This window comes from Hyla sarda, chromosome 8 (genome assembly GCF_029499605.1).
Source record: "Hyla sarda isolate aHylSar1 chromosome 8, aHylSar1.hap1, whole genome shotgun sequence".
NCBI classification, from domain to species: Eukaryota; Metazoa; Chordata; class Amphibia; order Anura; family Hylidae; genus Hyla; species Hyla sarda.
The window spans coordinates 201,579,399-201,607,249 of record NC_079196.1 but is presented as its reverse complement, the minus strand read 5'-3'; the positions used below and the strand labels follow the sequence as shown (position 1 = coordinate 201,607,249).

The 27,851-nt window shown below is 45.1% G+C and overlaps 1 protein-coding gene across 4 annotated transcripts in view; it reads left to right on the top strand.

The window, feature by feature from the left end:
* IFT140 (intraflagellar transport 140) overlaps positions 1–27,851 on the top strand; it is a 128,202-nt gene that overhangs the window by 29,744 nt on the left and 70,607 nt on the right. For 2 of the 4 annotated variants that reach the window (XM_056533603.1, XM_056533601.1), the window contains 10 exons: positions 6,001–6,168; positions 6,269–6,490; positions 7,588–7,709; positions 10,095–10,216; positions 18,923–19,098; positions 20,107–20,198; positions 20,637–20,743; positions 21,278–21,423; positions 24,281–24,484; positions 25,604–25,676. In XM_056533603.1, coding sequence (XP_056389578.1) covers positions 6,022–6,168; positions 6,269–6,490; positions 7,588–7,709; positions 10,095–10,216; positions 18,923–19,098; positions 20,107–20,198; positions 20,637–20,743; positions 21,278–21,423; positions 24,281–24,484; positions 25,604–25,676 — 1,411 coding nt within the window. In that variant the 5' untranslated portion in view covers positions 6,001–6,021. Of the gene's footprint in view, positions 1–1,569; positions 1,718–6,000; positions 6,169–6,268; positions 6,491–7,587; positions 7,710–10,094; positions 10,217–18,922; positions 19,099–20,106; positions 20,199–20,636; positions 20,744–21,277; positions 21,424–24,280; positions 24,485–25,603; positions 25,677–27,851 lie in introns of those variants that run through there. The other 2 variants (XM_056533599.1, XM_056533600.1) reach the window with 2 other exon arrangements.

Below are 27,851 nucleotides of genomic sequence, written 5' to 3'. Positions count from 1 at the left end.
GTAAGTACTATCTCTACAAATGGCACCTGAAGTCCTCTGTATACCTGCTAGCACTACCCAGTAATCTGCCTGGCCAGGCAGATTGTCAGTCTGGGTCTGAATGGGACGACATGTATATGGGTGCCACCGTATAGCAGGTGTTTTTTTTCTTTTGTTCCTAGAGGAGATAACCTGCTGCGGGCGGTGTCTGGCAACTGCTCCTTCCTCTTTAGCCATCAAAATAAATATGCTGAAGTATGGATGTGATGGAGGGTTTGGGAGGAATAACTGTAAGCCAATAGTTACTAAATGTGAACGGCCACCTAAAGTCGGCCATAGTCTTTTTCTGTCCATATATAGCACTGTACTCGGCTATCTCCGGCAGCTCCCAAAGGCAACAAATGGAGTGACCGTGCCTTAAAACGTGAATTTGGAGCCCTTTATGAGATTGCGGGGGTCATCTCCGCTAGAGAAATTCTTCAAAATGAAATGAGTAATATAGATGATAAGTAATATCTGTCTGTAGTGCACAACAGAGGAACCCAGGTCAGCAGAACTAAACATGAAGGAAGGAATCATTAACTGGCATGTGCCTGCAAAATTGCGTGCGTTTCTATTTTGTGCATTGTCTTGCGCTTAAAAATTCATCCAATTTTGCACAACTTTATTTTGTCTATGCTGGCCTTGTTATTATTCTTATTGTGCCCTTCCAGGGGTTATGGTTTGCAAACGCACTGGTTTGGCAAAAGTTATTATTATTTTTATTATTAATATTATTATTATTATTATTAAATTTTTTGCGCAAATGTACTTCAGCTTTTCACCCTGACATTTGCACAAATTTATGAAGTATCCTGCACAACATAATACATTTTGTACAGCAGCTGGGAATACCACACACCTGTGCAGCAGATTTCGCATTGCGCAAATCAACAGTGCACACTTTTGCACAAATACTAAACCTGCTGTGTAAGTATGTGACTTTCCTACCTGCTGCCACTGGTTACTGGAGTACATTGGCGCAAGATAATTATTTCTGCTCAGGTGAAAAATTCAGCGCATCAACTTGTGCATCTAGAAGCGCCCGCATAACATAAAGAAAACACCACAAAATGAGATGATAATGTCAGTGCAAGTCAATGCGCAAAATAAAAACACGCTGTGCATGCAACGTTGTGGGTGTATGACGTTGACTTTCGCCAAAGTTATCATCTGGTTTTGTGCACTTTATTTGCTGTCTGTGCTGTTTTCGTCAATTTTCTTGTGTGCTTGCAGGGAGCCTGGTTAGCATAAAAACTGGGTGATGCGCTGAGTTTATCACTTGCGGAAAAAAACATTTTGCGCATATTTTTGCACAAATGTATTTTGCTGATCAGCTGATGTAGGAATGTGTGCGAGCTTTTCCCCCTTGTTGCCCTATCCAGGGGTTTTCTTTCATTTGCGCAAAGTTGTGAGGTGCGCAACATATTACATGTTTGGAAATCACGTGACCGGATAATTTCACAACATAACATAATCCCATGAAAGACCATAGAACTTTCATTCTAGAGCAATTCAAACCATTCACCGCCGGGTGGCGCTTAAGTGATGCAAGCCGTGATAGGAGCGTTTTGAGCACGTGGTTCTCTACCCCGTTGTCAGGGTAACGGGAAAGCGAAGCGGCCTGGTTGTGGAGTTGAAGCCTAACGGGAGAGCGGAGGAAAGCGAGGAGGAGGCCGGGGGGTGAGGAATATACCGCGTGAGTGACCGGGGGGACTGTGTGTACGGGGCTCAGGGGGATGTATAGACGTGTATATACGGGACGTCCCCTCAGTACATAGCGGTGTAATATACAGTCACTGATGCCTTTTGTGGTATATTACTATTATCTCAGGGATTATGTTTTTTTTTTATTTATTTTTTATTTTTTAATATACACAGTGATGTCACTGTACAGGGATAATATACACAGTGATGTCACAGTACTGGGATAATATACACAGTGATGTCACAGTACAGGGATAATATACACAGTGATGTCTCAGTACAGGGATAATACACAGTGATGTCTCAGTACAGGGATAATACACACAGTGATGTCACAGTACAGGGATAATATACACAGTGATGTCACAGTACAGGGATAATATACACAGTGATGTCACAGTACAGGGATAATACACACAGTGATGTCACAGTACAGGGATAATACACACAGTGATGTCACAGTACAGGGATAATACACACAGTGATGTTACAGTACAGGGATAATATACACAGTGATGTCACAGTACAGGGATAATACACACAGTGATGTCACAGTACAGGGATAATACACACAGTGATGTCACAGTACAGGGATAATACACACAGTGATGTCACAGTACAGGGATAATATACACAGTGATGTCACAGTACAGGGATAATACACAGTGATGTCACAGTACAGGGATAATACACAGTGATGTCACAGTACAGGGATAATACACACAGTGATGTCACAGTACAGGGATAATATACACAGTGATGTCACAGTACAGGGATAATATACACAGTGATGTCACAGTACAGGGATAATATACACAGTGATGTCTCAGTACAGGGATAATACACAGTGATGTCTCAGTACAGGGATAATACACAGTGATGTCACAGTACAGGGATAATACACAGTGATGTCTCAGTACAGGGATAATACACAGTGATGTCACAGTACAGGGATAATACACACAGTGATGTCACAGTACAGGGATAATATACACAGTGATGTCACTGTACAGGGATAATACACACAGTGATGTCACAGTACAGGGATAATACACACAGTGATGTCTCAGTACAGGGATAATACACACAGTTATGTCACAGTACAGGGATAATATACACAGTGATGTCACAGTACAGGGATAATATACACACAGTGATGTCACAGTACTGGGATAATATACACAGTGATGTCTCAGTACAGGGATAATACACAGTGATGTCTCAGTACAGGGATAATACACAGTGATGTCACAGTACAGGGATAATACACACAGTGATGTCATAGTACAGGGATAATACACACAGTGATGTCTCAGTACAGGGATAATACACACAGTTATGTCACAGTACAGGGATAATATACACAGTGATGTCACAGTACAGGGATAATACACACAGTGATGTCACAGTACAGGGATAATATACACAGTGATGTCACAGTACAGGGATAATATACACAGTGATGTCACAGTACAGGGATAATACACACAGTGATGTCACAGTACAGGGATAATACACACAGTGATGTCACAGTACAGGGATAATATACACAGTGATGTCACAGTACAGGGATAATATACACAGTGATGTCACAGTACAGGGATAATATACACAGTGATGTCACAGTACAGGGATAATACACACAGTGATGTCACAGTACAGGGATAATACACAGTGATGTCACAGTACAGGGATAATATACACTGTGATGTCACAGTACAGGGATAATACACACAGTGATGTTACAGTACAGGGATAATATACACAGTGATGTCACAGTACAGGGATAATATACACAGTGATGTCACAGTACAGGGATAATACACACAGTGATGTCACAGTACAGGGGAAATATACACAGTGATGTCACAGTACAGGGATAATATACACAGTGATGTCAGAGTACAGAGATAATACACACAGTGATGTCACAGTACAGGGATAATATACACAGTGATGTCACAGTACAGGGATAATATACACAGTGATGTCACAGTACAGGGATAATACACACAGTGATGTCACAGTACAGGGATAATACACACAGTGATGTCACAGTACAGGGATAATACACACAGTGATGTCACAGTACAGGGATAATATACACAGTGATTTCACAGTACAGGGATAATACACACAGTGATGTCACAGTACAGGGGTAATATACACAGTGATTTCACAGTACAGGGATAATATACACAGTGATGTCACAGTACAGGATAATACACACAGTGATGTCACAGTACAGAGATAATACAACCAGTGATGTCACAGTACAGGGGTAATATACACAGTGATGTCACAGTACAGGGATAATACACACAGTGATGTCACAGTAAAGGGATAATACACACAGTGATGTCACAGTAAAGGGATAATACACAGTGATGTCACAGTACAGGGATAATACACACAGTGATGTCACAGTACAGGGATAATATATACAGTGATGTCACAGTACAGGGATAATACACACAGTGATGTCACAGTACAGGGATAATATACACAGTGATGTCACAGTACAGGATAATACTCACAGTGATGTCATAGTACATGTATAATGTACATAGTGATGTTAGTCTTATGGGCTGTTCCTAAAGTTCTTCATGGGCGCCCAATGTTCATTGATGTGTGTGGGTAGTGAAGTGGGTTCAGTGCCCTCTTGTTAATATCCCACTACTGTAGACTATGCTGGCTGTGATGGTGTCATAATACACAGGGCACTGCAGATTGATGGGTATGGTACTGTGTAGTGCAGACCACTCAGTATTCCATGGTGACCCCATGTTCACTGCCTAAGGCACTCCACTGAGCATCAAAACTGGACCATGGAGCAATGGAAGAAGGCGTTTGCACTGATGGATCAGGTTTTTCTTTTACATCATGTGGAGGGCCGTATGTGTGGGGGTCACTTACCTGGGGAAAAGATGACAACGGGATCCACTATGGGAAGAAGACAAGCTGGGGAGATGGGCAATGGTCTGCTAGGAAACCTTGACCCCTTGCATCATTTGATGTTACTGTGACATGTACCACCTCCCTAAATATTATACAGACCAAGGACTGGTAAGTAGATGGGGCCCCGGTACAGGAGATCGCGAGGGGTCCTAGCGGTCCGGCCCCACAATCAGACACTTATCCCCTATCCTGTGGATAAGTGTGTCCTGTAGATAGGAGGAGATATGTGTCTGATAAGTTCACTTCCCTGGACTACCCCTTTATCTATTTGTATTAGCAAGAAATTGTACAGGTGTCTTTTTGATTTCTTTTCTGATATTTCTATAGATATTTCTGTGATAGGGTTCTTTACCTGAATAAATTGTTATACGAGCTTCATATTTTTAGTGTTTTTTAAAGTGGCCAGTGAGTGTATATTATGCTTGTTTGGCATTTCCAGGATACCATAAATTTTTTTGATGGAAACTAGGGCTGGGCGGTATACCGGTTCATACCGAATACCGAATTTTTTGGGCTGCACGATATGAATTTTCCGCCATACCGCAATACCGGTTGGGCCCCTCCCCCTCGGGAATGTATTATCAGCCCAGCGCAGCGCTGTCCCCACATCCGGGAACTAATCCTATGTTACCCACCAGCGCTGTTCTGCCCCCCTCCCCAATTAATGATCAGCCCAGCGGGGTACTACTCACATATGTCACCTTCAAGCACTGCCCTCCTCCTCTTTGTTGGGGGCCGCCGGGCGCTGGAACTCTATACTGTACGCCAGTGGTCTCCAACCTGCAGACCTCCAGATGTTGCAAAACTACAACTCCTAGCATGACCGGACAGCCAACGGCTGTCCGGGCATGCTGGGAGTTGTAGTTTTGCAACGGTTGGAGGTCCGCAGGTTGGAGACCACTGCTGTACGCTGTATCCCTATGCCCGGGCTGCAAAAGATACAGAAAATAAACTTTAAACTCACCTACGTCGGCTACACACTGGGGACTGGAATGTCGGACAGCCGTCAGCCTATCACCGGCCGGAGCGATGTCCCGCCCCGGCCAGTGATAGGCTGAGCCCACTGTCATGTAAGAAGCTGTCCAGAGCTTCTTACATGACAGTGGGCTCAATACCGTTATATACCGTGGAACCGCCGTAAGTTAAAAAAAATACTGTGATACACATATTTGGTCATACCGTCCAGCCCTAATGGAAACATCCCTTAAAATTACATGTATGTGCAATAAAAACACGGTGTGTACAGTGGTTGTGTGACCTAGCACAAGTTGTTTTGCATATATGTTAACCCACAGGTTATGTTTCTGTGGCACACAGGTCTCGGAGGCACTTAGAACAATGGCTGTGTATTTTGATCACCATATAGAAACTCCAAATCTTTCAGTATCGCCATCTATCATCACGTGGCATAATGTTCACACTTTGCTGGCTGTGGGTTCGGTCAGCCCAACTTCTGGTGGTTGTGTCGACATCTACGGTGAACTGGTAGGTGCTTTTGTGCTCCAAACGAGGGGATGTAAAACAAGGAGATTGTATCTTGATGCAAGTAGAAAAACTTACTTTTTTCTTGCCTGTTCTGTTATAGGGTGACCATGTTATTAGTTCACATGTCGAAAGATCCTACCAGCTGACCCTTCTGAGCTGGCATCCCACCAAAAAGTTGCTTGCAGTGGGATGGGCAATGGGCGAAGTCTTTATTCTAAATGAGCCAGACAAAGAGCATCATACCTTTCCATCAACACACAGTGCGGAGATCACATTGCTGGAGTGGAGCAGTAATAACGGCCGCCTCATTTCAGGAGACCTGGTGAGTATTGCAAGCTTTTAACATTGCTATTCAGCCCGCAATGGAGGCACGGAGCCGACTCATCCAGCTCCCCTGCCTCTTCCATATTCTCTGTCTGCCCTGCCCCCTTTATTAATATGCTAATGAATGTCACAGGTAAGCACTCTGCTCTCTCTGCACTTAGCTGTGTTCTTTATAAGCATAATAATGAAGGGGCGGGGTAGAAAGAGAATATGAAGAAGGCAAGGGAGCAGGGTGCAAAGCAATGTAGCAGGAAGTCTACAGTGCCAGAACTCTGCATATACTCACTGGTTTTAAGTAAGTGACCCCTCTTTTTGTAAAGCTGTTCACTCGCACTATAACCCAGTTTATTGCGTTTAGAGCGGGTAAACAGTGTCAGATTCTCTGTAAAGGGGTACTCCGCCCCTAGACATCTTATCCCCTATCCAAAGGATAGGGGATAAGATGTCAGATCGCGGGGGTCCTGCCGCTGGGGACCCCTGGGATCTCGGCTGCAGCCCCCTGCTGTCTTTATTCCACAGAGCAAACTCACTCTGTGTATAATGATGGGCAATACAGGGGCCGGAGCATCGTAACGTCATGGCTCCACCCCTCGTGATGTCACAGCCCACCCCCTTAATGCAAGTCCATGGGAGGGGGCGTGACTGAGAGGTAGAGGCGGAGGGAGGGGAAGAATATTGATGAGCTGGGCGGCGCTGCGGCCAGCGGCGCTGACGTCAGAGTGCCAGTTAGCCCAGCCGGTGCCAGTTAGCACCTAATAAGCATATACCGAAGATAACGGGCGAATGATGCGGCGGATCCGGGCACGGTAAGCATCAAACTGATCTGCGTCCCCCGCACTACCAGCCATTACTGCTGGTTAGTGTGGGGGGAGCAAGCTGACAGTTTTCCTTTAAGTAAGCAGAACTTAATCAAAAAGAATGTTGGAAAGTTTTATTTTATTTTTTTTCATTTTGCTGAAACTGTAATATCTTCAGGGCAATAGTCTAGCAAATGTTTTAGAATTCTAATCATGTGTAAAATAATACAAATGTTACAGTATTTAACATTCTGATATCATATCTGTAATAAATAAAAAAAATATTTATTTTTTGTAGAATGGTTTACTTGTTATGTGGAAACTGGACCAACGAGGGCGAGTTCAGGGGCCACCATTACTGAAGCTGGAGTATCACAAGCCTTTGACTCACTGCCTCTTCAAACCAGTGGCTCCACAGGAGTAAGTGCTAATCTAGTCAATATATTGCCAGCATATCGTTTTCTCTTTCCCTGCCAAGAGCGCTAGGTGCTGATATGCGCTATAAGCCACACCACTGAATTGCTTTTTTTTCTCAGGATTGGTCTGTGCCCCAAAGATTGACTCATTGGCGGTAATCTTTTGAGTTAAAATGATGCCTAAAATTTTGCTAACAATTTATTGCAGAAGGTATTTGCCCAAAAGGGATGTGCCATAGCAAAAAGTATAGCAGAGAAGAGGCTGTACACTCCACTATGCAATTGAAGAGACTCGTGTGCAGTCTTTTATGTCAGTGTGATCCATTTCCAACAATGACAGTATCTGAGACTAAGGTTTACATGACTGATTTCATTACTCCCTGTGGGACCAACCTGTTGCTAGCAACAGATGCTTCCCTTGCTGCAATTTCCCTTTATATTATACAGGAAGCTACAACATGCAGTATCATAATGCGGTGTGGTATTATGTGGCGACATTGTTACCTATACTATACTATATAAGGGAGGACCTGCCTACCACTAGGGGCTAACCTATCTACTTAGGGCAGTGCTTCCCAACCATGGTGCCTCCAGCTGTTGCAAAACTACAACTCTCAGCATGCCCGGACAGCCTTAGGTTGTCCAGACATGCTGGGAGTTGTAGTTTTGCAGCAGCTGGAGGCACCCTGGTTGAAACTTAGGGGGTATAATTGTTTAAATAGGAACCCTACCTGCCGGGGGTCATATCTATCTGGGAGCCTTTCTACCTACTGGAAAGCCCCAACTAATCATCAGGTAGGGCTCCCCAGTAGGTAGACAGGCCTCAAAATAGATATGACCCCCCAATAGTGATTGGAGTCATATCTATATGGGGGTCTGACTATCGGAGAGCCCTACCTGATGGGGGTCATATCTGTCTGGGGGCCTTTCTACCTACTGAAGAGCCCTACCTGATGGGAGTCATATCTGTCTGGGGGCCTTTCTACCTACTGAAGAGCCCTACCTGATGGGGGTCATATCTGTCTGGGGGCCTTTCTACCTACTGAAGAGCCCAACCTGATGGGGGTCATATCTGTCTGGGGGCCTTTCTACCTACTGAAGAGCCCTACCTGATGGGGGGGTCATATCTATATGGGGGCCTTTCTACCTACTGAAGAGCCTTACCTGATGGGGGTCATATCTATATGGGGGCCTTTCTACCTACTGAAGAGCCCTACCTGATGGGGGTCATATCTATCTGCGGACCTGTCTACATATGGGTGAACTCTACCTAATGGGGGACATATCTTTCTGGGGCTTTGTCTGTCTACTGGGGGAGCCCACCCTTCCTACCAACTGGGGGGACATATCTATCTGGGGCATTATTTACTTACTAGCGGAGCCCTACCTGCCTACCTACCTGATGAGGGCGCGTACCTACCTGATAAAGGGACATACCTTCCTAAAGGGGGGACTACCTACTTAATGGGGCAGACTTACTTATCATGGGCCCTATCTACTTAATGGGGTGACATACTGGTCTGCCTGTTAAGTTTCTATTAATAAAGACCTCATTTACAGACTATTTTGGTTGAAATTATTCTATGTACCTGGAAAAATGGATCGTCATGAGGGACAAGTAGATTGTGCTTTGTTTTAGTCCCTTAGACAAGTAGTTTTTTTTTAAATTTCCACTCCCCTGTACCTGTGTTGTCCAACCCTCCACATGCACTGATCTTGCATTGCCTTTCATTTGTCTACTTCAGAGTAGTCAACAAAATAAGTATTTGGTCTTTTATTTTTTTTTTTTCCCTGGATTTAAAGAAAAACTGTCAGCCTGTTCACCCACACTAAACCCAATACACTGGGTTATAGTGTGGGAGAACAGGAGTCCAACGCGGGATCACTTACTTAAATATGTCCAGTAGGTCCTGAGATATGTTCCCCAATTCTGCTGAATTCATGAATCGCGCACAGGAGGCGGGGCTCCGCCAGCTCAAATTACATATTTATTGTCTGTGACTCCACATCATAGTGAAGTGGAGTCACAGATAATGAATATTTAAATTGAGCAGGCAGAGCCCCTCCCGCCTACAACCTAGTGAAGTGGATCCACAGATAATGAATATTTAAATTGAGCAGGCAGAGCCCTGCCCCCTGTGCGCGATTCACTGAATTTAGCAGAGGATCTTTTGGGGGACATATCTCAGGACCTACTGGACATATTTAAGTAAGTGGCCCCTCTGTGGACTCCTGTTCACTCAAGCTATAACCCAGTGTAATGTGTTTAGTGTGGGTGAACAAGGTGACAGGTTTCCTTTAAAGCAAAAGGAGTGAATTGATTGGTTGCTACATCACAGTTTTTAAGCATTAGTGGTATGATATAATATTGTTATGCTTTTTTTTACAGGGATATGGCACAACTGGCCAAAGCTGCAGTGAGTGGGGATGAAAAGGCTTTGGATATGTTTAACTGGAAAATGAAGGCAGCCGCCCAACAGGAGTTCTCCTTCTTCCTTAGCACAGGAGATGGTATGTACAGTAGAGTATACACTTTTGGGTGATAAGTTTTTGATTATAAAGACTAAAGTATCTAATGGGTGCTTTCCATCTGTAATAAAGGAAGGGAAGTTTCCTATCTGACAAATCTCTCATAAAAGCTTAAAACAAAACAGGGACATGTATGGGTTATTTTCTGACAGAACTAGGGTCTAGGGAACACTGTGCTCTTGCCGGGATTCCCCTGTACACATTAGATTTACAGTAGGTGATGCCACTTAGGTTAAGTTCACATCTGCATCAGAGGCTCTGTGCTTACTACAAATTTTTGTCTGGTTACTTGAGCAAATTTTTTTGTCCTGTTAACATGAAGTAAAACGACGCACACTAGCTGGAAACCGGACTGACCCCATTTAAGTCAACGGGGTCCTTTAACCCCTTAAGAACGAAGCCCATTTGGGCCTTAAGGACGCAGACAATTTTATTTTTACGTTTTCATTTCTCTATCGGCTCCATTGGGGGACACAAACCTTGGGTATATGCTGTTGTTGCTAGGAGACTTGACACTATGGAAACCAAAAAGTCGGCTCCTCCCAGCAGGATATACCCGCCTACAGCGCCTGAGGTAATCAGTTTTAGCTTAGTGTCGCAGGAGATGGACAGTAGTCTGGGGTTCTCCCCAGACTTGGTCTAACTTTTTAATTTTTTCTAATAGGGACGTTTAGTTTCTTATTTCCTTTTATTTTCCTGTTTTCAGGTGGGGACTCAGGAACATAGTGTTCACTGTTTCCCCATTTGTGATTGAGGGGGCACAGACATCGTGGATGTACTGTCAACCCCCTCTCGCCAACGGCCAGCGCCTGGGGTTGTACCTCATGGGTCCGGGTCCCCCACCTTTCCCTGCTCGTCTCGCTTTTCAAGCCCGGCATGATGCAGGTGACAAAAAGCTGGCTGAAGACTTCATGACTGAAGACTTCATTAGGTAAGTTCATCAGACTAAGGTGAGTATATTTCCCCTTTTATCCTTAGGGCCGGATTTTCAACAGCTGGAGACCCCAAGTTTGTGGCCCACCTTTTTATATGGGGGCTAATGGGACTGGCCAGGAGGGTTTTTTTGCCCTCCTTTCTGCATTCTATGGGGGAAAGTTTTATTATGTGTGTGTTTGGTGCACTGGGGCGTGTCTCTCATTACTGCGGGCGCTCTTTCAGCCCAGCCGCACAGCGCCGTTTTTACTTTCACTTTGGCAGTGTAACTGCCGACTGCGTTCGCCCGCTCCGTTCCCCCGAGGCGCATATGCGTTCGCATTTGGGCGCCATCTTGGATCGGGCTATTATTACTTCGGCGACCTGGTGCGCTTTAGCTCCGCCCAACCAGGACAGCCGAAGCTTTTCAGGAGGGCGCAAATACCCTCCAATCAGCGCTGTGTGCGCGCAGGGTGTTACAGGGCCATTCAGCAGTGCCCTTAATGCTAGCACGCCCCCTCTGGCCATTGGTCCAGCGTTTGCTCTCTTTTCTCCCTCTCTCTGCCGGAGTTCTCCTCACAGCAGCAGCCTGAAGGACACAGACTTGGGTGAGACCATTCTTTTTTATTACTTTTTACACCTGTAATAACTGTAACACCGAAATGTCTGGTTCTGCTGAACCTACTTGTTCTGCCTGCACCACTGCTCCCCCAGACCCCCCAGCTATTACTACCCCGGATGTTCTACCAGACCCGGTGGGTTCGGCCTTCCCTCCAGCCTGGGTTTTTCCCTCTCACAGTCTATATCCGGCTTGGCGCAGGTCTCCCGTTCTGTGATGACTGCCTTGGAGAGGTCCTCCCTCCGGTGGCCCTCCGGGGGACTCGCTCCCCTTCTCCCTATGCTTCTCGCAAGCGTAATAGGGGTGGTTCCTCTTAATCATCCCCGGGGTCTTCGGACAGGTACGGGCGTTCCCATCATAGGTCTCGCCCCGTTACCTCAGCTTATCACAAGCGTCCCTCTTCCTGAGGATGCTCCCGCAGTCGCCGCTCTGGCTCTCCAGAGCCGCGAACCGGGTCAGTCTCTCCCTCATCTAGGGCCGCCCCAATGCGTTCCCATTCACCTGGAGAGCTTGTGGATGAGGTTTCCGAATCGGCATCTGACTCAGAGGACCGCTCGGATTCTGCCGACACGGTGAACTCATTGATTTCGGCCATAAGAGACACCTTTCATCTAGAGGACCCAGGAACTTTGACATGGCTCCAGAAGTTGCCTTTCATCGTGACTGACCTCTTCCAGGGCTGCCTCAACTCATTCTCTTTCACCTGGTGAACTTGTGGATGAGGTTTCTGATTCGGCCTCCGACTCAGAGGGCTGCATGGATATGCCTGATGTGGTGTACTCATTGGTTTCGGCCATAAGAGACACCTTCCAGCTAAAGGACCCAGGATCTTCGGACGTGTCTCCAGGAGGCACCCAAGACTTTCAGCTCTCTCATTGAATTTGACGCCCTGCTGGAATCTGCCTGAAGGCACCCTGACAATAAAGTTTCAGGAAACGAAGAAGGTTCAAGCGCCGCATCCCTTCGCAAAGGACCTTCATTGCGCGGTGGACCTTCTCTCCAGCTGTGAATCTACCGGTCTCCCGCCTCTCTAAGGCGACTGTCCTGCCGTTGACTAATGCGGCTACCTTCAAGGATCCAGCGGACAAGAAGGTGGAGACTTTGGCAAAATTTGCCTTTGAGACAGCAGGTTCTTCCTTTCTTCCTGCTTTTGCTTCTGCCTGGGTGTCAGATGCCCTTTCAGTATGGTCTCCCAACTCCGCCAGGGTAGTATTCAGGATCCCTTCAGGGGATTTATCGAGACTAGTTCTCCGATGGAGATTTTATGGTTTCTGCTTCCATGCGCAGCCGCTGTGCTGCCTTTGCCACAGGCTACCTGGTAGCCCTCCTTCGCCCATGTGGCTTATAGCCTGGAATGCGGTGAGGCGTCGGGCGGAAAGAGTTTCTTATACCTCGGGATAAGGCTCGCAGAACCCCTTTCCATCGGAAGTCTTCCTCCTTCCGGTCCTGCGGATCTTTGGTACCAACAGAGATCCAGCCAGGCGCCTTCACGGCAAGAGGGCTCCCTCCTTCCTGACCTGTCCATCCTGGAGGTCGGCTAACAGTTCCGGCCGTTTTGCGGCCCCATCAGGCACCCGTAGGCCTACCTCGGCCTGAGGGGTCGCCCCCACCCGCCGACTTTTCTCGGGTGGTTGGTCGTCTTACTCTTCCGCGATGCCTGGACATGCACATTCAGATTTCCTGGGTCAGGGATGTTGTAATCAATGGATACTGGGTCGATTTTGCCTCCCTTCCATGGGACTGCTTTTTTTCTTTTCCGGACCCCCCGGTCCTCTTCTCTATCAGAGGCATTTCGGGGTGCGTTCCAGTTCCCTTTCATCCAGGGAGTAATTGTCCCGGTTCCTTCAGGGGAATGTTTTCAAGGTTTTTCATTCCAACCTCTTTGTGGTTCCCAAGACGGGCGTTTCGGTTTGCCCAATCTTGGTTCTGGAGGATCTCCACCAGCATCTTCTGCTTCCCATTCCAAATGGAGTCTCTCCGTTCGGTGCTTGAGTCCATGGTTCATGGGGAGTTTTTGTTTACTCGGTGGACATCACGGATGCCTGCCTCCACATTCCAATATTTCCCAGTCTTCAGCGGTACTTCCGCTTTGCAGTTCCGGATGGCCATTTTCTATTGTGGCTCTCCCTTTCGGTCTGACCTCTACTCCGCGGGTCCTTACCAAGGACCTGACGCCTGTGATAGCCCTGTTACGGACAAGAGTTGTTTCAGTGATTCCTTACTTGGACGACCTCCTGATCAGAGCTCCAACCAGGGCTCAGAGTCTGGGGAGTCTTAGTCTCAACCTCCAACCCTTGTTTTCTCTTCAGTTGGATGGTTAATCGTGACAAGTTCAACCTCTCTCCTGGGGCTCCAGTTCGACGCGGCCTCTGCCCGCTTTCGACTCTGCCGGACATTCGGCTGACTCTCTCTCTCCAGTTTCCTTTCGCTTTTGCATGACTGTCCTGGGTCGGTTGCTGGCGACCGTGGAGGCCGTGCCATTCGCACAGTTTAATCACCGACCTCTTCAACTGATGATTCTCTTCCGGTGGGACAGGTCTCCTTGGTCTCTCGAGCACAAGATCGTTCTCTCTCGACAGTCTTGTCGGTCCCTTCTTGGTGGCTTTGTTTCCCCCTGCTTTTCAGGGACGCTCCTTCCTGCCCTTTCCTGCCGGTCTGTTGGACTGGGAGGTGTTTTCAGGACCGGGCGGTCTGGGGCCTGGGTCCCCCCAGAAGCCCTTCTCCCTACCAGCATGCTGGGACTAGGGAAATTCTATCTTTGCTTACTTCTTCAGGAAATTCCCTTCTGGGCGGAACTCAAGTTTCCGACCATCTCAGCGATCTTCATTCCGAACATACTCAACTGGGAGGTGGTCTGTCTCAGCTGGTCCTCAGCCGTCCAAGGCGAGTGGTCCCTACATCCGGAGGTGTTTGCAGTTACCTGCAACCTCTAGGGCGCTCCAGATGTGGACCTCTACTCGTCCCGCCACAACTGCAGCGTTCCTCTCTCTTGGTCGGGCTTTGCCCTACCTTATCTGTCTCTTAGTCGGGCCTGGCCCTACCTTATCTGTTTCCTCCCCTTCCTCTCATTCCAGAGTTCTGAGGAAACTCACAGCAGAGGGTGCTCTCACCATTCTCGTGGCCCAGACTGGCTCCGGCGGCATGGTACGTCGTCGCGGTCAGGCTCCTACCGACTTACCGCTGCACCTTCCCTCTCGCCCAGACTTCCTATCTCAGGTCCCCTGTGCCACCCCTATTTACCTGCTCGGCTTTTGACGACGTGGAGGTTTAGACTGCGGTTTCTCTTCCCAAGTGATTTGCACCATGCTCGCCAGCTTTCCTCTGTGAAAATTTACCACCATACCTGGCGGTCTTATTTTCATTGGTGTGAATCTCAGCCTTTTTTCTCTGGCCGTGGTTTTCCTTCCCCAACCCCTTTTCCCTTTCCAGTCAGGGTTGGCCCAAAGGTTGGCTCTCAGCTCCCTTTAGGGTCAAAGTTCGGCCCTTTTCATTCTTTTTCAAAGTCCTCTGGCGTTCAATTTTTCATGTCCAGACCTTCTTCAGGGAGTGACACACACTGACCCTCTTTCTCGGTCCCCTTCTCCCCCTTGGGACTTACACTTGGTCTTAGTTACCCTGTAAGGCGCTCCTTTTGAACCTCTCAGGGACATTCCTCTTCGCCTCCTTCCCTGGAATGTGGCGTTCCTTATTACTATTACCTCTGTTAGGTGGGTGTCAGAGCTGGCAGTTTTCTCCTGCCGTTCTGCCTTCCTGGTTGTATACGAGGACAAGTTGTTTTCCGTCCAGGTCCGTCCTTTTTACCTGAGATGGTTTCGACTTTTTCATCTCAATGAGGACATCGTCCTGCCGTCTTTTTGTCCGGACCCTTCTCATCCCAGGGCGTTTGCTCCACAAACTGGTTGTGGAGAGGGCTGTTCGGACTTATCTCTCAGTCACTTCCTTTCGGCAGTGTGACTCCTTTTTTTGTTTTTCCGGAAGGTCATTTTACAGGATGACCTGCTTCTACGGCCACCATTTTCTGTTGGATCCGGTCTGCTTCCGCTGCAAGGGGAAGATTCCCCCTTCCGGGTTTTGGCTCATTCCGCCCGTTTTTCGGGGCATCCTGGGCCTTTCACTTTGTGGCTTCGGCCTCGCAGTTCTGTACAGCGGCCACGTGGCCGTCTTTGCTCTCTTTCACAAGGTTCTACCGGATTTATACTTTTGCATCAGCTGATGCTACTCTGGGCCGTAAGGCGTTGCAGGCGGCGGTGGTCCAGCCGTTCGCCTGACTGATTCCTTACCCACCCAAGGGACGGCTTTATACGTCCCAAGGTCTGTGTCCTCCAATGGAGCCGATAGAGAAAAAGGGATTTTTGTCTTACCGTAAAATCCTTTTCTCGGAGGATCCATTGGGGGACACAGACCTTGGGTATATGCTGTTGTTGCTAGGAGACTTGACACTATGGAAACCAAAAAGTCGGCTCTTCCCAGCAGGATATACCCACCTACAGAGCCTGAGGTAATCAGTAGAGATGAGCGAATTTACAGTAAATTTGATTTGTCACGAACTTCTCGGCTCGGCAGTTGATGACTTATCCTGCATAAATTAGTTCAGCTTTCAGGTGCTCCCGTGGGCTGGAAAAGGTGGATACAGTCCTAGGAGACTCTTTCCTAGGACTGTATCCACCTTTTCCAGCCCACCGGAGCACCTGAAAGCTGAACTAATTTATGCAGGAAAAGTCATCAACTGCCGAGCCGAGAAGTTTGTGATGAATCGAATTTACTGTAAATTCGCTCATCTCTAGTAATCAGTTTAGTCACCAAGCAGTAGGAGATGACCGAGAGGCAGAGAACCAAGACCAGTCGAAGGCAACCAGAACAAAAAATAACTGAACACATCCTTGGACAGGTAACCAAACACAAGAACACCAAAGAAAGGGCGAGAGCTGTGTCCCCCAATGGATTCTCAGAGAAAAGGATTTTACGGTAAGACAAAAATCCCTTTTTTTTTCCTCCTCGCCTTCAAAAAATCATAACTCTTTTTTATATTTTCATCCACAGACTAGTATGAGGGATGGTTTTTTGCGTGACCAGTTGTCCGTTGTAATGCCATCACTCACTTTACCATAAAATGTATGGTGAACCAAAAAAATACTATTTGTGTGAGGAAATGAAAAAGAAAACCGCAATTTTGCTAATTTTGGAAGGTTTCGTTTTCACGCTGTACAATTTATGGTAAAAGTGACGTGTTCTTTATTCTTTGGGTCAATACGATTAAAATGATACCCATGATAATATACTTTTCTATTACTGTTGCGCTTAAAAAATCGCAAACTGTTTAACCAAATTAGTACGTTTAAAATCCCCCTATTTTGAAGACCTATAACTTTTTCATTTTTCCGTATAAGCGGCGATAAGTGCCGTGATCTGTACTTTTTATTGATACCATATTTGCTTATATAAAACTTTTAATACTTTTTTTATTTTATTTTTTTGGGAATAAAGTGTTATAAAAAAAGCTGCTATTTTGGACTTTTTTTTCTTTTTTCAAACGTTCACGCCGTTCATCATACGGTATCCAAAAAGAAAAAGAAACACGCAAAACAGTGCACACCCATAAATATCAAAAAGTACTCTTTATTAATACATGAATCAAAAAGACAGACAAGGTTATTAAAAACATTTAAAACAGGCCTAAAGCAGCCAAAGCACAAAACAGGGTGAGCCCCCCTCAACAAAGTAGTTTGTAGTGATTGTTCATCATACGGTATCATCAACATTTTATTTTAATAGTTGGGATATTTACGCACGCGGCGATGCCAAATATGTATATAAAACATTTTTTTACACTTTTTGGGGGTGAAATAGGGAAAATAGGACAATTTACGTTTTTATTGGGGGAGGGGGTTTTTCACATTTTTTTAACTTTTATTTTTACACTTTAATAGTCCCCATAGGGGACTATTTATAGCAATCATTCGATTGCTAATACTGTTCAGTGCTATGTATAGGACATAGCACTGATCAGTATTATCGGTCATCTTCTACTCTGGTCTGCTCGATCGCAGACCAGAGCAGAAGACCCCGGGAGACAGTGAGGGGACCTCCGGCCGCCATGCTGGATGATCGGATCGCCGCGGAAGCGCTGCGGGCGATCTCATCATCCATTCAAAGTACCACGATGCTGCAGATGCCGTGATCTGTATTGATCACGGCATCTGAGGGGTTAATGGCAGACATCTGCGCGATTGCGGATGTCCGCCATTACGGGCGGGTCCCTGGCTGCTATCAGCAGCCGGGACCTGCCGCGCATGACGCGAGCATCGCTCCGATGCTCGTGATTATGCATAGGACGTAAATGTACGTCCTGGTGCGTTAAGTACTAGCTCGCCAGGACGTACATTTACGTCCTGCGTCGTTAAGGGGTTAAGCTCCATTGGAGTCCGTCATGTAGCGGATTCGATGTCTCAATTTTTTTTCCATTTTGCTCCCAGGAAGAGCAAATGAATGGAAAGTTAACTGAGCCTTTACACAGGTGTGAACCTAGCGTTAGCAGTATTTACCTACATCTATCCAGTGTGTAAGGGCAGCTTTACCTTGTAGGCACATGCTTCACACCACCATTGATTTTTCCAGTGTTCAGCTCTAATAGCAGTTCTGGATCCCCTGCATGCTAAACATTAACAGTACCCAGTGAGTACCATTGATTTTAATGGTGTTTGCTATTTTACCAGACAAAATAGTACTGCATGCTTCACTTAGCGGTTTGGGATATTTCAGTGAATCTGTGACAGAGGATCCTAACAGAGCCTCCAATTCTAATGTGATTAGAGTTTAAAATAGCATGGATTTAGCTTATTTAGTTTCTTTTTATTTTATTTTTTTTATTCAAGCTTTACTGTTGTCCAGACATGTCAAAAGTTTTGATTGCATGAGATCTCAGTCCTGAGACCTGCTGAGATCACGAGATATAACCTGGTAAAATGGCTGCCTCAATTCACTCTATTATAGTTTATGGTGAATGTGTTGGGTTTGACTGCAAGCCAGGGACTGCCTCGCTTTTCAATGGCTTATAAATCTAACTTGCACCGGGTCAGTCAGGAAAATCCATTTTGGGTTTATGATACGATATCTATTGATCTGTACCTTTTTTTTTTTTTTTTTTTTTTTGGTGTCAGGTTCCATACACTGGGTGAATGAACAGGCAAAGAGCAGCCAGATAATTGGAATGGACAGTCCTGCGCAGAGGCTTATCTTCTTGGAGAAGAAATCCATATTAGTGGTGGTGACAGAGAATTTGCTGCTGTCACAATTCTTTTTGAGTCCCGAAGGAGATGCTGAGGAGCTATCCAAGGTAGGAAGTGTTTGAATATGTACTGCTTGCCTATAGTGATGATGGTATTTTATGGTTTCCCAGTTTTTATGGAAATACAGCACTGATCTATTTTCTTCCAGGATCCTGTCATGTGACTTTTGATTTGAACATCTATGTTTACCTCTCTGTTGCCATAGGGATTGACTTGTGTTGCGTAACATTTAGGACATCAGCGTTTGCAGACTACAGTAACAGATATAGTGCAGAAATCCACAGGCAGAGAATTTTTCAGCTGTGGGTCTTGCTGCAAATTTGTGGTCACTACACAACAAAATCTACGGGTTATATGCTAAATTTACAAAGGATTGCACTGTGGATTTCACCCCTGTACATTGAAGGATAGGACACTTCTGCTATATGTAGATGCCGTTTTCAAAAGTGCATCCTCATGTATCATACTGCAAATTGCACTAGCTAAATCCGCCATGACTAAACTTACCCGAACATGCACAACAGGGAGATAGTGGGGTGCTTAAAGGGGCACTCTGGCCCTAAGACATCTTATCCCTATCCAAAGGATAGGGGATAAATTGTCTGATCGCAGGGGTCATGCCGCTGGGGAACCCCCCAATCTCTCATGCAGCACCCACCTGTGTGAGCTGCATGCATTGCTGATGGCTCCGAGTCTGAAGCCTCGCGACCATGGGTCCGGAATATTGTGACGTCACGACTCCGCCCCCCGTGTGAAGGCGGGACCTCCGCGATCAGACATCTTCTCCCCTAACCTTTGGATAGGGGATAAGATGTCTTAGGGTCGGGTTTAAACACTACCTATTGCATGTTTATGGGACAGATGCGGTTGAGAGAATGTTCTTAAGTGTAAGGTTCCGTCTGTTCAATTCTGTTGGAGTTATGGAAACAGCCAAGCATGCTCAGGTGGGATCAGTATCTATAAAACCATATCCTGTAGACCTATAAAGCTTATGCCATAAATGTCCAGATGGGAATATGCCTTTAACTATGATTTAAATTGATTTTGTTGAACAGGTGAAGCTGTCTGGGAGGACTGGTAAAACAGCAGACATTATCTGTGTCAATAACACCTTACTGATCACAGCAACTGGAGAAAGTGTCATAAGGTAAGTCAATCTTTTCATTTCTTTTTTTATATTTAAATATGTTTAATCAAGTGCATGATGCACATGAAGACAGGTTGTTCTATGCAGCCTACTGAATCTACATTCTATGCTACATTAAAGGGGTACTCCGCACCCCTAGACATCTTATCCCCTATGCAAACGATAGGGGTTAAGATGTCAGATCACCGGGATCCCGCTGCTGGGGACCCCCGGGATCTCGGCTGCAGCCCCCACCTGTACGGCTTCCACCTCACACCGGCATTGCTTGTGGCTTCGGATCCCGACCACAATGGCGGAAGAGCGTGATTTCACGACTCCGCCCCGTTTTTCTCAGTGCTGTAAATGTTTATTTAGCTGTATATCACTACTTCTTTGTAAAGCACAATCAAAATCAGGGGGTAAAGCACAAACAAAATCAGGTGAATATTTTCTTTCCAGGTTCTGGGATCTGGAACGAGATGACAATTATGTGCTGTTCCTGGATGAGCAATTGGGATTTGAAGCAGAAGAAACAATAAACTGTATTTCTTACTGTCCTACCAAAGGTATTGCAGCCCCTCTCTGTTGTAACTGTAGAAAGAATTACGCAGCACTTGCTTATTGCTTCATGCATTGGTGTTTATTTACATATTAAATAGCATTTACAGATGCATTAAATGCACGCTGCATATGAAGCAATAAGGGAATGCTGGGCAGTTCCTCTGACCTTCTTGTTATTATCCCAGCAATGATCTCATCAAGATATAAGCACAGATCCCACTTTAACTATGGCTATGAGGATGCTATTTAACTTTTACAGTTTAATTTCACTGTATTTTCATGCACTTTTGAGTCCTTAAAGGGGTACTCTGCTGCTCAGCGTTTGGAACAAACTGTTCCAAACGCTGGAGCCGGCGCCGGGAGCTCGTGACATCATAGCCCCGCACCCCCGTGACGTCTCGCCGCACCCCCCTCAATGCAAGTCTATGGGAGGGGGCATGACGTCACAAGCTCCCGCCTCCAGCGTTCGGAACAGTTGGTTCCAAACACTGAGCAGCGGAGTACCCCTTTAAGTGCCTATACATCTTCATGTGTTGCAGCAATATTGGCAGCTGGCACCAGTAAGGGCAAGGTGGCTATGTGGAACAAAATCCCTGATGGACGGAAGGCCATGAGGGCCGAAGGAAAAGATATCTGGAAGCTTAGCACACCAACAGAATTGGAAGGCAACATCTCACAGATCAAAGTGAGTGGTTTTGGTGCAGCCTTATTTGTCACCTACAACTGGTAATGTAAATAAGTAGACTTGAAAGTGCAGCTCTCTGAAAAACAGTTTAAAGGGGTACTCCGGTGGAAAACTTTATTTTTTTCATCAACTGGTGCCAGAAAGTTAAACAGATTTGTAAATTACTTCTATTAAAAAAATCTTAATCCTTCCAGTACTTATTAGCTGCTGAATACTACAGAAGAATTATTTTCTTTTTGGAACACAGAGCTCTGTGCTGACATCACGAGCACAGTGCTCTCTGCTGACATCTCTGTCCATTTTTAGAACTGTCCAGAGTAGGAGAAAATCCCCCATAGCAAACATATGCTGCTCAGGTCAATTCCTAAAATGGACAGAGATGTCAATAGAGAGCACTGTGCTCGTGATTCAGCAGAGAGCACTGTGTTCCAAAAAGAAAAGAATTTCCTCTAGTATTCAGAAGCTAATAAGTGCTGTAAGGATTAAGATTTTTTAATAGAAGTAATTTACAAATCTATAGAAAATTTGCCCAGACCTTCCAGGAAAGTGTAAATAATTATTGTATATTCTATATAAAAATCGATAACTAAAATCGTGCTTCAATAATAATTCAATTGTTTTATTAAAATGACACAATATAAAATAAGATACTCCTCACAGGGCCCTTGCGAGAAGAACACATATAATAAAGGCAATTCAATAATAAAAATATATGTATATCACTGGTAGTGGAAATGACAATGCTCATATCCTTAGATAAAATGTATCAATAATAGACAGTTTGTAGCATGTGTGATACAATATTAACGGTCCTGTATGGTATAGAAGCAGTTCACTCGGCTCAAACAGCTTAAGCTGGAAGATGGATGCCGTTGATTAGGTGCTGAGATTGATGGTGGCACAATGTTGCAGGGTAATGTTGGTACCTTTAACAGGCGGAGTCCCGATATACAGCAAGAGTCTCAGGCAGAGAGTGCTGATATGTGTGGATACTCCGAATGAGCATTGGCACGTGCTGATGTTCCAGGAGACCGGGAGCCCGTTGGCGCTGGCAGGCGCTTTGGATGGTAGGTTTCCTCACCGCTGGACTTTGGAACTGGTTGCTCGCTGGAATGCAATCATAGACCTCACACTGTGTATGGAGGTCTCACCTCGTGTTGCCGGCATGTGACGTCAGCGGATGTTGTGGCCGAGGTAGCCAAAGCAGGACTGGGATAGCGAGGTCAAAGCAGGACTGGATCAATTGTTATGCAAAAGTCCACAGGCGTTGACCTATTCAGGCCGTATATGATGGATACAATTCATATGCAGCGTTAATACCAGTGATATAAATAGCAATATAGACTAGACGCGTTTCAGGGTTCTAGAGTACGACCCTTTCCCCTTTCCTGAGGAAAGGGTCGTACTCTAGAACCATGAAACGCGTCTCGCACCTCGGATCGTGTCGGTTATTAATTGTGAGCTGCACTTGTACATTTCCTTTTTTCTTTTAACTTACAAATCTGTTTAACTTTCTGGCATCAGTTGATTAAAAAAAAAAAAAAAGTTTTCCACCGGAGTACCCCTTTAAGCATGGAGCAAAGTGTAAGATTGTAAACGGAGCAAACTTGGTCACTAGACTGTGTTTGGTCCATTGATATTACGCACAGTTATGCCATGGTCAATGGGGGGTATTTATCAAAGGATTTATGTGTTTTTTTTAACGTAACTTTGGCGCAGTGTCTTTTTGCGCCAAAGTTTGGCACATTTTCTCCACTGTCATTTTTACAACTTTATCAAAATCACACGGTCCTGTGTGTGATTTTAACTTTAGTCAGTAATTCATCATTTGCGCCAATCGATCTTTGGCGCAATTTTGCGCCTTTATTTTTTTTTTGGCGCAAATCACCGCCATGAAATTTTGCACATGGAAAACACACTTAGCAATGTCAGAAAATGTAAAGGCGTCAAAATACATTAAAACATTTTTTTGTGAAAGCAGCGACGCCTCAGGGGCTGCGCAATACTATCCTGTGACATAGTTGTCTCTGAGGCACCTTCACCCTCCGTTGAGCCAGCATTGGACATGGCCGCACAGGTTCAGGAAAGGTAAGCACTAAAGCAGTGGTCTCCAACCTGCGGACCTCCAGATGTTGCAAAACTACAACTCCCAGCATGCCCGGACAGCCAATGGCTGTCAGGGCATGCTGGGAATTGTAGTTTTGCAACATCTGGAGGTCCGCAGGTTGAAGACCACTGCACTAAAGTAACAACAACAAAAAAAAAAACTACCCAAGTTGAAAATGAAATCCATTTCACATGGTGGCTATAAACCCCACAAAAGAAAATAACTCACGTCGCTTGCTGATATACTGCAGGAGGGACTCCGAAATGGCTGCTCTACAGGGTAAAATACGCGTCCTCTGTGGGGGTAAGTTCTGTGTAAAAGGCGCTGTGAACAGCTGATTTCAACATTTGAGCCAAAATTACTAACAACTTGCACCAAATGATAAATTTGTTGCATGTCCACGAAAACCAAAGTGAAAAAAAAAAAAAAAGGGTAAAAAGAAACTGTCAACAGGCAAAATTGATAAATACCCCCAATGTGCTGACATATCCCTGTAGAATGTAGGATATTTATCTGATGTGACCATAGCTTAAAACAGACAAACACTCAAACAAATACATCAGTCAGGGAAGTTTTTATTGAAAAGCTTATCCACATTAGCAGCCATCAACAATTTGCTAATGTAGCTCTAGGCTATCGTCTCATACATTGCAATTTAAAATACTTGTAGCCTAGTAAAATACTTGTTATCCTCACTATCTCCTCATTTGTTGTTCTGTGTCTAAGATATTTTGCTTTGTCCTGATACAGTGGGGATCATCAAAGAATCTGCTAGCTGTAAACAACCTCAGCACTGTGCTGATCCTCAGCGAGCATGTCATGTCCTCCCATTTCCATCAACAAGTTGCAGCAATTCAGGTGGCACCTTCCCAGCTCAGCCTGACCTATTTCAGCACAGGAACCAGGCACAGCTTGAAGACTGATATGTACATAAAAGGGGTCTTTGTCACTAAGGTGAGCAAACTGGGCAGTACTTGATGTCAGCATTTGGGTTCCTATACTGTAGCTTTACTGTATGTTTTGTTAATTCTTTATATATATATATATATATATATATATATATATATATATATCTGTTTATTTTTTAAATATATATAACTGTTTATTTTTGAAATTTTACAGGAAAATAAAAAAAATTTCCATTAACATATAGATAACATACAGTAACAAAGGACTAAGAAAAATATATGAAAAAAATAAAATAAAAAATAGAAACACTTTCAGAGATTTCCATCTACACATGTCCAATGGAGACAAAACGCCAATAGGGCGAATCCGAGACACATATAATCTGGACAGATAACATTCCTCAAATGTCATGTTTTGTTAATTCTATAATTCTATCATCACATTAAGTCTTGGTTTACCTATTTATATCATACAACTAACTGTTTTATGTACTAGGTCAGTAATCTCCAACCTGCGGACCTCCAGATGTTGCAAAACTACAACTCCCAGCATGCCCGGACAGCCGATGGCTGTCCGGGCATGCTGGGAATTGTAGTTTTGCAACATCTGGAGGTCTGCAGGTTGAAGACCACTGTGCTAGGTTAAATTAGAAAGCAGATTTTATAAGCAATGCAGTTCGATAGGAAGACTCAGTGGCTGACCATTTACATTCAACAAATATGTAGTAAATTTGAGTAGCCGTATTAGTCCAGTGATGCAGATGCAAATCATAAAATGTTGCAGTATCTTGTAATACATTTTTTATTGGACTAACAGTATTTTGTAGAGACAAGCTTTCGGGATTCCTCCCTTTTTCGAGGAATCCCGAAAGTTCAACAAATAGAAACAGATAATTTTTATATTTCAACCAATTTATTCCTAATTCTGTGCGTTTACATTGGAAAATTACTGAAATTATCATTCAGATTAATTTGGATAATAGTGATAATTATTTTGTGTAATTTGACCTTTTTTTTAAATCTTTATTTACCTAAATATGTAGTTGTTTACTGAAGAGTCATAGGTTGGCAAACACTTGCTTGTTGTTGTTCTTTACACCTGTTCTCTAGTAGTCGATATTTATGACAAATGACCAAGGTAAATATTTTTGTCTCAAATTTTCAGAACTTGGTTGCAGTATGGAATGGTAAATTGGTGACAGTCTATGAACTTGGTGGGCCCACCCTTAGGAATACAGGTATATGCATCAGCCTCATTAATCCATCCATTTATATTTTGACATCAGGCTTAAAACAAAGCTGTTATGTTGAACATGCTGTTCAGACTACCAGTAGCATGTTCTAGAGCAGGTTGAGCTGGGAATATTGATATATTGTTTTATGGGAAAATATTCTGTAAAAGTCTCAGTCACTGAGCAGGACCGCTTCCGGACTCCTACACACAGAATGAGCAGAGATAAAGATTAATATAATACAGGTTATACCGAATCCGTCCTTACAAAACTATCTATTCGTTTTTACAACTCCAGTTCCTGTATTACATGGCAATAGCAGATTGGGCTGCTTTTTGATTGTGACAGGTTTTCTTAAAGATCATGGTTTGAGAGTGATTAAGGGGGAATTCACACACACCAGACTTGTTGCATACATTTCTGCATCAAATGTGAGGTTGCTTTGGACTTTTTCTGCAAACCCATTCATTTTGGGAAAGCTGCAGAAATTTCTTCAACAAGTGTGCAACATGTAACAAGTGTGCAACGAGTAACATTCACACTATAAAATTCATCCGTTTTAAAGATCCGTTATGAAAACCCTTAAAATTGGCTGTTAAACGGCCTTTACAAAATTTGTTACATTATCCATTTTAACCTGTCATAGTCCGTTATTAATAACGGACATTATTTTGTGACTGGATAAAGAACGGAAGAAATAGTGTATGCACTATTTCTCCCGTTACTTTCTCCCCTCACAAAATAACGTTCGTTATTAATAACGGGCTATGACAGGTTAAAACGGATAATGTAAAAATCCCAAAGACTATAATTGGATTTTGTAACGGCTGTAAGTGCCATGTTGTATCACACAGCTTTATCCAGGATTGCAGCCAGGGCAATTGCCCTATTTCCCGGTCGGCTCCATTGGGGGACACAGGAACCGTGACTATATCTCGCTGCCACTAGGAGGCTGACACTAGGCAACATAAAAAAAGAAAGTCGCCCCCTCCTGGCAGGATACACCCAACCTACTGACCCTGAGCTAATCATGTTTAGCTTAGTGTCATTAGGAGGAAGACACAGGTCTGGAGTTCTCCAGACCTGGTCTTTTGCTTTTTTTATTTTCTAGTTAGGGCAATGTATGTAGGTTTTTCCTCCCTTTTTGTTTCTGTTTTGAGGTGGGAGTTCAGGAGCATGGTGCTACCTGTTCCCCCATATGCGATGAAGGGGCACAGGACATAGAGTATGCACTGTTAACCCCTTCTCACCACCGGCAAGCACCTGGGGTTGTACCTTTGGTCCGGGTCTGGCTCTTCACTGGAGTCCTGAGTCCCCCCACAGCTCACGCTCCTCTTCCCCGGCCTCCCGGCAGCGCCCTCACTCTAGGGGATGCTCTACAGGTCACCCTCCAAGGTCTCCTGCTCTCCATCCCAGATCCGCCTCGCCTGCGTCTAAGGCTCCCTCCACACGCCCCCGATCTCCTGGGGAACTGGAGGATGAGATGTCCGATTCTGCCTTGGATCCAGAGGACCGGGTCAGTGCATCCGACATGGTGGACAGTTTGGTGTCAGCCATCAGGACACCTTTTGTCTAGAGTACCACGGAACTTCGGACCCAGCTCTGAAAGTTTCATTCCGCTGCTCCCGTCGCTCTTCCAAGGTATTCAGTTCTCATACAGAATTTGACTCCTTGCTGGACACAGCTTGAAAACACCCAGACAAGCGCTTCCAAGGGACTTCAAGTGTAGTTTCCATTTTCTCAAGACTTGATTGCGAAGTGGACGCTACCTGCCGTAGATCCTCCGGTCTCCCCAGGCTAAAAGCCTGGGATGCTGATGCTGCTTTGAAGAAGTCTCTCACGGAACTACCCTTATCTGGTACCCGACTCTTCGGGAAACGCCTGAATGAGGTTATTTCCAAGGCTACTGGATATAAGAGCTACCTGCTGCCACAGAATAGACCTCGCCGTGCCGATTCCCGCCGAAAGACAACTTCCTTTTTACCCTTTTGGTCCTTTGCCTCGGGTTGTTTAGTCAAGCCGACACCCTCACAAGATCGGAAGGCTCCTTCCTTCAAGGCGCGCCCTTCCTGAAAGTCGGATGGCCGTCCTGGCCGCTTCGAAGCCAAGGCAAGGTAACTGCAAGTCTGCTCCGCCTGAAGGAACGCCCCCACCTGTGACTTCTTCTCGAGTTGAAGGTCG